A 12,236-nucleotide genomic window follows, 5' to 3' on the forward strand; every position below is an offset into this window, starting at 1 on the left:
ACCGACAGGAGCCGGATGTAGATCGCTCCTGAGAGACACAGCCAGAATACAGCAAATACAGAGGCGAATGCCAGCAGCAAACCACTGAACTGAGAATAGGACCCCCTTGAAGGAATCAGAGAAAGAACTGGAAGAGCTTGAAGGGGCTCGAGACCCCATATGTACAACAATGCCAAGCAACCAGAGCTTCCAGGGACTAAGCCACTACCTAAAGACTATACATGGACTGACCCTGGACTCTGACCTCATAGGTAGCAATGAATATCCTAGTAAGAGCACCAGTGGAAGGGGAAGCCCTGGGTCAGACGTACTTTCTCTGTGTATCCTTAGCTGTCTTAGAACTTACTATGTAGGGGCTGGAGAATGGCTCAGTCAATGTTAAGAGCACTGACTGCTCTTCCAGTCCAATTCCCAGCACCCACAAGGCAGCTCACAACTGTCTGTTATTCCAATATCTGATGCCCCCACACAGGCATTCATGCAGGCAAAACACAATGCACATAAAATAATTATCCATAAAATTAAGAAAAGAGAAAAGATATCATAGGCAAGAACCTGAAATAGTCGATCATTCAGAATCAAGAACTGAGACAAATGAAATATAGACATGCTTACCTGCTTATGTGCCTGCTTCTCTCATTTAGGTTTCTCTTCCCATATCCTCTTCAGTACCTCCTGCCTAGGGAACGGTGCCAACTATAATGGGGTGTCTTTCTACAGCAAAGAACAGTCAACAGTGAACCCCCTGAGGTGTGCTCACAGGTCATGCTCATCTTGATAATTTCTCAGTTGAGGCTCTCTTCCCAGTTGTTTCTAGTTTGTGTCAAGTTGACAGTTGAAACTAACTACCACAGGGTCTCTTTAGTGGCCTACATCTGGTATTCTCTCACAGTGGTGAGAAAGCTTCTAAAGATTGTAGGTGAACTTTGAAAATGGCCTTCCTGAAATTTACACATATTAAAAGTCATTTCCTGGTCCACTAGTCTAGTAACGACAAAGGTAATAAATAGTTAAACTTTAATAAGCAAATGGATTCGGGAAGACATTTCTTATTCCTTTTTTTTTTGCTTGGTCTACTACTTGGTACCCTTGCTTTGTGTGTAAATCCTTACCTGTCATCAATCCGATCACAGGCTGGTATATTAAACTTGTAGGCCCATGCTTTGCAAATTTTATTTTTCCATCTCTTTCTAAAGTGAAGACACTTGGTATTCTTTGGAATTCTCATATCATATTCATTATCTAGTTTCTCACGGTAGACAGAAACAGATAAATGTGGAAAATTGCTCCTGTTAGCCCAGAACATTTAACCACTGAAGGGAAACTTCAATTTTCTTGATGAGATCTTTTCTTAGCTTCAGCCTCATTCTCTCCCTTCCAGTGTACTAGTCCCTCCTCTTCGGGATAGCAGAATTAGTCCAGCAGAAGCTATTTCATTTCCAGCACATCCCTAGACACTGTGCAGCAAGCAAGCTAGAAGATACATTTACTATATTCAGTCTTTACCTCCTGCCCGCTGCCAGGCTAATCTGGACTCTTGGCTTGACTTAGTTACTTTCTCCAATGTCTTCAGCCTAATACGTAGAGAGAGCCAGGGAAGATCACCTTTATGCTACCCCATTAGGGTGCAGCTGTTATAGCTAGCAGGGAGTAGCTAGAAGAGGAATGCATTTTCCAGCCACACTTCTGTCTCCGTGCTCCACACTTACCTCCAAGTCTTGCTCTTGTCTGTCCCTTCAGGGTTTGAGGCCCACTTTCCCCCCTTCTAGTGGAAGAAGAACTAAGTTTAAGGCAAATGAAATCATCCTGTGGTATTTGGTTTGACTTTGCTTCTGATTGCCTCGGCTTGAGTTTGCCTGCTTGCCCATACTTTCAGTAATTACTGGTGTCTTGCTTACTATTGTCAGGACATTTGAGCGTTCTCTTCCTCATGGAGTCCGTGCTTTTCAGTGCCAGCATTTTTTTTTTTTCATGTGGTGTTTCTACTCAATAAGGCTACACATCCCTGTAGGGGCAGGATGGAGCAGTGACCTATTGTACCGCAGATCTCGGTATGATCAGGGACTGCTGTGCCAGCAGCACCACAATTCCAAATCTAGTCTGATCAGAGTAGAAGAAGCATTGCACTGTCAGGGTGAGGATGAGAACACGAAGTGCCCAAGTACCAACAGTGAGAATCTCTGTGAAGACTGAGTAGAGCCTATTGGCTACAGCTTCAGGTTGAAATGAAATCTTCTGTTGTCTCCCCTGGAGCCAAGGTGGCCTGGTCTATATGCTCAGCCATATGTAGAAAACAGACATGTTTCCACTAACATCTGATGAAGGATATAACAGCAAGTAGAGAACGTACTGGTCCTGGGAAATGTCTAGATGGCCGGCTGGGGATGAATGGCTGCGATTCTTGCCTGAAATCAGAAGGAAAAAATGAATGATGGAGGAGAAACAAATCATGAAGGAAAGGATGCAGAAGAGTTCTCACCTTTAAATTACAGCACCACTCCAAAAGCAGTGATGAAGAACGAAGTGCCAAGGATGGGAAGGCAGACTTGCAATAACTTTTCCTTAGAGAAACTTACAGAAAGTGCTAACAGAGGGGCAGAGGCCTGAGGTGAGGGCCCTCTGGACTCCATGGTGCTGTTCTGAGAATGTCTGCCTCTTCTACTTTTCTACTATTCTTTGGCTTATTACTGCTGTCTGGTTTTTGGAGGTATTTTATTTGTTGTAATCAGAGTCCCTAAATGATATATCTCACTGGAAATGTCAAAATCATTCTTTTTTTTCCTCTATCTTTATTAAATTGGGTATTTCTTATTTACATTTCGATTGTTATTCCCTTTCCCGGTTTCCGGGCCAACATCCCCCTAGCCCCTCCCCCTCCCCTTCCCTATGGGTGTTTCCCTCCCCATCCTCCCCCCTTTACCACCTTCCCCCCCACAATCACGTTCACTGGGGGTTCAGTCTTGGCAGGACCAAGGGCTTCCCCTTCCACTGGTGCTCTTACTAGGCTATTCATTGCTACCTATGAGGTCAGAGTCCAGGGTCAGTCCATGTATAGTCTTTGGGTAGTGGCTTAGTCCCTGGAAGCTCTGGTTGCTTGACATTGTTGTACATATGGGGTCTCGAGCCCCTTTAAGCTCTTTCAGTCCTTTCTCTGATTCCTTCAACGGGGTTCCCGTTCTCAGTTCAGTGGTTTGCTGCTGGCATTCGCCTGTGTATTTGCTGTATTCTGGGTGTGTCTCTTAGGAGAGATTTACATCTGGTTCCTGTTGGCTTGCACTTCTTTGCTTCATCCATCTTGTCTAATTGGGTGGCTGTATGTGTATGGGCCACATGTTGGGCAGGCTCTGAATGGGTGTTCCTTCTGCCTCTGTTCTAAACTTTGCCTCCCTATTCCCTGCCAAAGGTATTCTTGTTCCCCTTTTAAAGAAGGAGTGAAGCATTTGCATTTTGGTCATCCTCCTTGAGAGCAAAAGCATTTTTACAAATTTAACTTATTTCACAGATGAAGTAGACTAGCATGAATTCTTACTTTCTGCTAACATATATATCCGCTGATTTCATGACTTAGAATATATACAAAAATTTCATTAGGACAGGTTCTCTTGAACACCAACATGTTAATTGCAAAAATGTCTATATCACTTAGAAGTCATTCATTCTAGTGTGTACAAGTAAAAGCCATTAATAAATTAATAATTATGTAGGGATTCAAAGGTTTTTGCTCAAAATTTGGTAGAAGATAAGTAGGAATTATAAGTTAAAGATCATCAGGATGATCTTGAGTTAAGGAGCCTCTGTTTCTGGATCAGAAATCATCCTGATGTCCTTGTCAGTCCTTTTGCCTCAACAAGCAGATGTATAGTCGTGCCAGTAGCTTTGCCCTGGGAGCCTGTACCCATAATTCCATTCTTTCTGCGATCAATTCTAAGAAAATACAGTCTTCATAAAGCTGTCACACTTCCACTGTTCCTTCCGGGAAACACAATTGATGACTTGTGTATACCTTATCATAGGGCATATGGGAAAATGTAAGGGGAAGGCAAGAATGACCCTTTGGATATTTGAACGAATAGGACTGGCTATGTTCAGCAGGAATCCCCACTAACCATGGTCCTCTACAGAATGCCCATAGGAACGTAGCCATTTGTCATTTGGAACTAATAAAATATCTTGACCCCAAGGGCAGTGACAAACATTGTCACTTTATAATGTCACCTCAGGAAGGGCTTGTAGCTGCCCTTTTTCAAAATAAATAAAAAATAGCTCAGGCATAAATGACAGTAAATATCAGGGATACCAAATTGGGCAAATTTCAGTCGCAAAGAGGAAGTAAAGGATTTGCAAGAATTAATAAAATGAGCGCTTTTTGTATATCAGGCGCTTTTTTATCTAGGAAAATTATATTAAAATCCAAAATAGGTCCTCCTCTGTCAAATTAAGAAGAGATTGTACTTGAAATTCAGCTAGTCAGTGTAACAGAAAGGATTTCACAGTGAATTTTACTCTCTCTCTCTCTCTCTCTCTCTCTCTCTCTCTCTCTCTCTCTCTCCCCCTCTCTCTTTTTTTCCAATCTGAGTAACATTTGTGATTGGTTTCTCAGTACTGGGAACCAATCTCAGGGCCATGTCCATGCCAGACAAACATGTTTGCTGAGTTAAATGATTTGCCACTCAGTGTCTTGTAGGCATGAATTTGTCAGCCTTTGCCTATTTTACTATCTTCATCGAAATTCATCTGTCCCCACTTCATATCTGTCGTAGCTTCTTCTCAAATCCTTTGTTTGTAAGATCAGTTCAAGCCATTCTAGGAAGCTCTGTATAAAGAATTCCATCTCAGCTTTGTCTTTACTTTAAAAGCTACTAGTCATCTATCCATTACTGATCAATATCTGCACGTTTAGGCTCTAAGGTAAAAGTTTGCTTTACATTTTCAGTTGTTAATAATTGTTTCTAACATTTTTTTAAAAATGTTTGCATTTCTTTTTTTTTCTTTTCTTTTTTTCGGAGCTGGGGACCGAACCTAGGGCTTGCGCTTGCTAGGCAAGCGCTCTACCACTGAGCTAAATCCCCAACCCCAATGTTTGCATTTCTTAATAAAAAATGTTTAGAAAATGGGAGCCATTAGCTTAGTAGCTGTATCAGTTCCATCCCTCCTCCTTAACTATTTCTGTGACTTACCTGTCACTTCAAATTTATGATCTCTAATTGTTACTGTTGCATGTCTATGTGTGTTTGTGTTTGTATGTGTGTGTTCGCGCATGCACACATGCATGTGCATGCGTGTGTGCCTGTGTTTGTAATGTACTGTGCTGATAATCCCTTCGATTGGACAACTTACGTGGGAGCTTGTTTCTGGAGAATACTGCTTTCTTCTATCTGAACGGTAATTGACCATCTCTAGCTCTTTATCTAGGGGTGGGACCTTGAGGAATTTCTCCTGCTCCCACTGGCAGGTCAGTTGAGTTGCCACTATGTTGGTTTTGTCAGGCAAGAAAGCTGTTGAGATTTCATGAGTGCAGTCCCCTTGTCAGGTCTAGGAGATCCTATGTTGTAGCAGATGTTTCTGGGGCCCTGGAACTTAAAATCTTTCTTAGAATTCATTGACTGGAGTTCTGTATCTAGGATTTGTGAAATTTCCTCTGTCTCCATTGGCATGGCAAATGATGTCGTCATTATCTAGGTCTTGTTTAAGCAACAGCACTGTTGAGATTTTATGAGTATAATTTCCCTACCATATTGCAAAGACATTGTCTAGTAGCCAGTGACCAGACCCTCTGGCTCCTAAAATCTAGGGTTTATCTACATTCTACTTATTCTACAGAATTATCTACGAATGATATTGGAATTCAAATTCTGGAATAGTGTTATACTATAATTCACACGAGATACAATACAGTGCATTTTACAAGTACGAAAGACAGATTTGAGATTTCTTGCTATTCTACTGACAACCAAGCTTTTATGGTTATATTCGATATCAAAATCAGACTTCCAACTCCTCAATATACCAAGGAACGAGAAATAATAACCATGGGTAAACAAAACAAACAAACAAACAAAAAAACAGACTTGCTCAAGAATCCACTTAATGTAGAAATTAAATAGACTAGAAGAAAATAGAACAAAACCAATGTCAGTTTGAAGAAAATAGAACCAAACCAAAGTCAGTTTGAGTCAGAGACTTACTCTCGGAATTAAGAAAATTGGGTTTGAAATTCTCTGGCCTTTGTCCAGAAGAGAGAACTGTGGTGGGTGGGCTGCCCTATGGTTCTCCTTTTGATATGTGCCCAGAAGTCGTAACAGTAGTGGTTTTTCGTTTCTATAGCCTAAGAATTTGCAAGAGAAGTCAAATCTGAGAGACACTGAAAAAGCAGTCACCATGTTAAACATAAATCATAAATCTAAAGAAAAACATCAGGACACAAAGTTGCCCATGCTTCATATTCATAGCACACACATACATGATCATAGTAGAGAGCTCACATTTTCTTCCGTGCTTACCATCACTGCCATGAGTTTATACACCTTAGTATTGACATCCCATCTTCGTTTTGAGTATGAGCCCACTGTGACTTATACTGTTGCCTAACTCGGTGCTTGCCACACTGCTGCCTCTCTCAGGTCTAGGGTCAGAGGTCATGTTGATGTTGGGTTGGCATATAAGTCATAAATGGCTGACTTATTTAGAGCGGTAGTTATTCTAATATAACGGTGTGGGCATGAAAATTATCTGGACCATCCTGCCCTTTTGAATAGTTGTGAATCAGTTTGAAATATTCCCTCTCTTTTGGGTTTCCTTCCTTTAAAAGTTTGATGTTATGTATGATATATTGACTCTAGCGTCTTTATCCTTTTTTGGAGAACTTTTTCACATAGTTGAATGAGGTTATATATTGAGTTCTATGTACAAGTCCTAGTATATTTCTTGTCTCAGGCCTTTGTTATTGAAGGCTGAATAGTAAAGGTCTGGTGTTCCAACTTCTCTAGAATCTGAGGTCCAAGGTTCATGACTTCATTACCTGCAAGGGATACAGTGAGTTCAAGGCCGGTTTGAGCAACCTAGAAAGACCATGTCTCAATAACAACAACAACAACAGCAACAACAACAGCAACAACAACAGCAACAACGGAACACCAAAAAACCCCCACAAATGAAAAAACAAAAACAAAGCCCCAGACCAAACCAAAACAAAAAAGCTGGGCATATAGCTCAATGGTAGATCACTATGAGGTCATGGCTTTAATACTCAGTACTAAAGTGTGTGTGTGTGTGTGTGTGTGTGTGTGTGTGTGTGTGTGTGCGCGCTCGCGCACACATATACATTCCTCATCAAAAGAATTTAAATTATCTCTAAGAAGTCTTTACATTTTATTTTCAGGTCACAGATTATTGTAAAGCCTGATAAAATCAACAACAAAGTTAAAAGAATTGGGCCACACATAGAAATTTTCCAGCTGTTCCAGGGAAGAAAAAGACTTATATTTACTAAAAGAATTGTTAAACTGATCATCATTATACAAGCATTTATCAGGGGGTGGCTTGAGCGCAAAAGACTTCAACGATTAAAGAGCAAGGTAAGGGTTACCCTGCAGATAAGAATGTCTTTAACATTTTCGATGTAGATTTATGGTTGCTTGATTTGGGTTCGTTGTTATTGTTGTTTTAAGACAGGGTTTTTCTGTGTAGCCCTGGCTGTACTAGAACTTGCTCTGTAGACCAGGCTGGCCTTGAACTCAGAGAGCTGCCTGGCTCTGCCTCTTGAGTGCTGGGATTAAAGGAGATATGCTTCACTACCATCTTGCTTCTTTTTTTTTTTTACGTCACAACATTGTTTATTATGTGAATTTTTTTTACAATACAAACAAAAAATACAGGTATGCAATATATAGATACAGCTAAATGCAGAATGGTGACTTTTTTTCTCTTCAAGAGGCCATGATTCCCATTTCTAGTAAAACAAGACTGAGTATAGGTAGAAACAGGCTGGTCGTTAACTTCACAATTTGCCTAGAAATGATCTACAAATGCATTTTTCCTCCTGCTACTTACCATAAAATGTAAAAAGGGAGTTAAAGTAAAGTTTCCTCGTTGGTTTCTACCATATGAAAGATGCTATCTTCTATTTTAGCAGGGCCAATACATGGAAAATATCTAAATTAAATGTTATTACAAAAATGAAGCAGTAATGAGATTCTGGCTAAAGGGGTACTAAATGAGAATAATATATATATATATATATATATATATATATATATATATATTTAAAGAATCCAAAACAAACAAACAACAAAAAAGGCTGTTATAAAAAGCTCTAGGTGCACTGTAAGCATATAGGTTTTTTCCATGTGTACTTTTAAACAATGGAAGTGTCAAAAAATAGGGTCCACTGTGTTAGACTAAATACATTATTGTATAGGCTGCATCGAATGGAACCTCTGTATTATAATTATCATAGAGTAGCATAGTTTGCATCATATTATGGCAATTTATCCTCAATGAAAACCTTCCAGAGTCCTTTTATTTTAGAATATTCTGTAAACAATCAAACCACCAGAACATGATTATACAACAGTAAAATGTTTTCTTGCATTAAACTGAAGACATCTTTTTAATTTAAAAAAAAAAGAAAAATGTAGAAAGGTACTTAGAGCTGTTAATTTCTAAGTACACAATATCCTAGACAATTCAAGGCATCTTAATCTCCTTCGAGAACAACAACAAAAAAATAATTTTTGTCATGCTGTTAAATCCATCATTATGGATAAAATTGGTGCAAATTGGTCAAACGGATCCAACAAACACTGATGTCCAAGCTGGCGTATTGGCAACTAATACATAACTGGTGGTCAATAGAGTTTAAAAGATCTTGCCTTTCTTCTTGTTCTTTTCCAAGGTTCTTGAAGAATTCTGTTGCTCTAAAATACGTTGTTGAGCTTCCCAGTTTGCTTTTTCTTCTTCAAACTGACGACGTTTTTCCTCTAATTCTTTGTGCTGTGCTTCTTTTTCATTTGCTCATGGCGCCGCTGGAGCTCGGCTTCAGAGTCCTTCAGCTTTTGAACTTTTTCCTTGACCTTCATCTCAAACACCTGCTCCATCTCCATCTCCATCTTCTTCATCTTGGCCACGTGCTCCCTTCTCTCCTCCTCCATCTGCGCCAGAGGGCTCTTGGTAAGTTGCCCTTTGTTCTTGTTGTTATCTACTCCATTGTAGGTCACTGCTGCTAGTTTTCTGCTTCTGTAGTTCTCATAGTGTACGTTATTGGTAACATCTTTCAAGTCCTGCATGTGTGTTCGTATCAACATATTTCTTAGAATTGTAAAATCACAATGCTCACCATTTTCAACTTCAGCCACGCCCCAAGGATACTGCCTTCCTCTGACTCTTTTGCCATTAACTTCAATGATAGTATTACTACCCACCACAGCAAGAGGTAAACGGTCCTTTATCTTCTTAACCAGCTTATTCTCTTCTTCATCATCCGTTTCTGGAAATTCATATATTTTAATTTTATGTTCTTGGATTTCTTTCATTATCTGCTTTTTAAACTGTTGGCATTCCTCTGGTGTAAGTGTGTCTGCTTTGGCAATTAAAGGGATGATATTCACTTTTTCATGCAAACGTTTCATAAACTCAATATCCAATGATTTAAGTCCATGTCCTGAAGGAGCAATGAAGTATAAACAACACTGCACCCTGTTATCAGGCATCTGTCGTCTGTTCACTCGAGATTCTGCATTTAAGTAATCTTCAAATTTACTATCAATGTAGTCGATAACAGGCTGCCAGCAATTACTATTATCCACTGCACCTCCAAGTCCCGGAGTATCAACTATCGTCAGCAGCGACTGAACACCACCTTCTTTGACTAAAACTTTGGATTGCTCCACCTGTACAGTCTTTTTGATTCTATGAGAAGGTCCTGGATACTCTAGAGAATACAAATCTGTGAGGAATAATGAGTTGATTAATGTCGACTTTTCCAGTCCAGATTCACCTACTACCATAAGAGTGAATTCAAATCCTCTTTTCACCGATTTTCTGTACACTTGATTTGGGAGGATGGCAAATCCCACATAGCCCTCAAGGTTCTTCGGTTGAGCCACAAGGGGACCTCAACCCAGGCTGCTCGGGCGGGAGACCCGAGCAGGCAAGGCCTCGGGACCGAAGAGTCGAGGGCCGGAGGCCCAGAGGAGACGCAGGAAAGACTGGCCTCCAAGGCGGGCGAGGGCTGGGCTGGGACGGGGCGGCTCCGGCGACTCGGGCCTCAGAGGCCACGGTCCGCCCGCCCGCTCCGCTCCCCCGGCCTGCCCGCCAAAGCGCTACCATCTTGCTTCTTATGTATTCTTTTTTTTTTCATCTTTATTAACTTGGGTATTTCTTATTTACATTTCGATTGTTATTACCTTTCCCAGTTTCCGGGCCAACATCTCCCTAACCTCTCCCTCCCCTTCTTTATGGGTGTTCTCCTCCCCATCCTCCCCCCATTACCGCCCTCCCCCCAACAATCACATTCACTGGGGGTTCAGTCTTGGCAGGACCAAGGGCTTCCCCTTCCACTGGTGCCCTTACTAGGCTATTCATTGCTACCTATGAGGTTGGAGCCCAGGGTCAGTCCATGTATAGTCTTTAGGTAGTGGCTTAGTCCCTGGAAGCTCTGGTTACTTGGCATTGTTGTTCATATGGGGTCTCGAGCTCCTTCAAGCTCTTCCAGTTCTTTCTCTGATTCCTTCAACGGGGGTCCCGTTCTCAGTTCAGTGGTTTGCTGCTGGCATTCGCCTCTGTATTTGCTGTATTCTGGCTGTGTCTCTCAGGAGAGATCTACATCCGGTTCCTGTTGGCCTGCACTTCTTTGCTTCATCCATCTTGTCTAATTGGGTGGCTGTATATGTATGGGCCACATGTGGGGCAGGCTCTGAATTGGTGTTCCTTCTGTCTCTGTTTTAATCTTTGCCTCTCTCTTCCCTGCCAAGGGTATTCTTGTTCCTCTTTTAAAGAAGGAGTGAAGCATTCACATTTTGATCATCCGTCTTGAGTTTCGTTTGTTCTAGGCATCTAGGGTAATTCAAGCATTTGGGCTAATATCCACTTATCAATGAGTGCATACCATGTGTGTTTTTCTGTGATTGGGTTACCTCACTCAGGATGATATTTTCCAGTTCCAACCATTTGCCTACGAATTTCATAAAGTCATTGTTTTAAAGCTGGGAGTCTTCACTCTCTTCTATACCTATTATCCTTAGGTTTGATCTTCTCATTGAGTCCAGGATTTCCTGTATGTTTTGGACCAGTAGCTTTTTCCTTTTTACATTATCTTTGACAGTTGTGTCGATGATTTCTATGGAATCTTCTGCTCCTGAGATTCTCTCTTCTATCTCTTGCATTCTGTTGGTGATGCTTGTATCTATGGCTCCTTGTCTCTTTCTCCCTTTGTGCTTTCTTTATTACTTCTATTTCCATTTTTAATTCCTTCAACTGTTTGATTGTGTTTTCCTGGAATTCTTTCAGGGATTTTTGTAATTCCTCTCTATAGGCTTCTACTTGTTTATTACTGTTTTCCTGTGTTTCTCTACAGGAGTTCTTTATGTCTTTCTTGCAGTCCTCCATCATCATGATCAAATGTGATTTTAAATCTAGATCTTGCTTTTCTGGTGTGTTTGGATATTCAGTGTTTGCTTTGGTGGAAGAATTGGGCTCCAATGATGCCATGCAGTCTTGGTTTCTCTTGCTTGGGTTCCTGCGCTTGCCTCTCGCCATCAGGTTGTCTCTGGTGTAACCTTGTTCTGCTATTTCTGACAGTGGCTAGACCGTCCTATAGGCCTGTGTGTCAGGAGTGCTGTAGACCTGATTTCCTGTTTTCCTTCAGCCAGTTATGGGAACAGAGTGTTCTGCTTTCTGGCGGGTAGTCTTTCCTGTCTACTGGTCTTCAGCTGTTCCTGTGGGCCTGTGTCCTGAGTCCACCAGGCGGGTCGCTTAGAGCAGAAAAGTTGGTCTTACCTGTGGTCCCATGGCTGAAGTTGCTCCTGGGGGGCTGCTTTTGAGCTCTCCGTGAGGGCAGCAACCAGGAAGGTCTGTGCCGCCTTTTCCCGGGGGCCCCCATGCACCCAGGTCCCAGATGGCATTAGGTGTTTTCCTCTGGAGTCAGAAATGTGAGCAGAGTGTAGTCTCCTCTGGCTTCCCAGGCGTGTCTGCCCCTCTGAAGGTTTAGCTCTCCCTCCCACGGGATTTGGGTGCAGGGA

At 41.5% G+C, this 12,236-nt stretch overlaps 2 protein-coding genes across 7 annotated transcripts in view; one reads left to right on the forward strand and one right to left on the reverse strand.

The window, feature by feature from the left end:
- The window catches only part of Iqcml1 (IQ motif containing M like 1), a gene marked incomplete in the record, with an annotated part of 220,276 nt that overhangs the window by 113,915 nt on the left and 94,125 nt on the right, over window positions 1–12,236 (forward strand). For all 6 annotated transcript variants that reach the window (NR_197271.1, NM_001432086.1, NM_001432087.1 and 3 more), the window contains 1 exon segment: window positions 7,377–7,574. Coding sequence is in view for 5 of the 6 variants with exons in the window: in NM_001432086.1 (NP_001419015.1) it covers window positions 7,377–7,574 (198 nt within the window).
- On the reverse strand, window positions 8,696–10,021 carry LOC134483166 (septin-7-like). Its single transcript, XM_087596190.1, is given in 2 exon segments — window positions 8,696–9,002; window positions 9,005–10,021. Coding segments are annotated over 2 exon segments (1,146 nt in total). The 5' UTR covers window positions 10,005–10,021; the 3' UTR covers window positions 8,696–8,856.

Source organism: Rattus norvegicus, chromosome 19 (genome assembly GCF_021556685.1).
Source record: "Rattus norvegicus strain SHRSP/BbbUtx chromosome 19, alternate assembly SHRSP_T2T, whole genome shotgun sequence".
Taxonomy (NCBI): domain Eukaryota; kingdom Metazoa; phylum Chordata; class Mammalia; order Rodentia; family Muridae; genus Rattus; species Rattus norvegicus.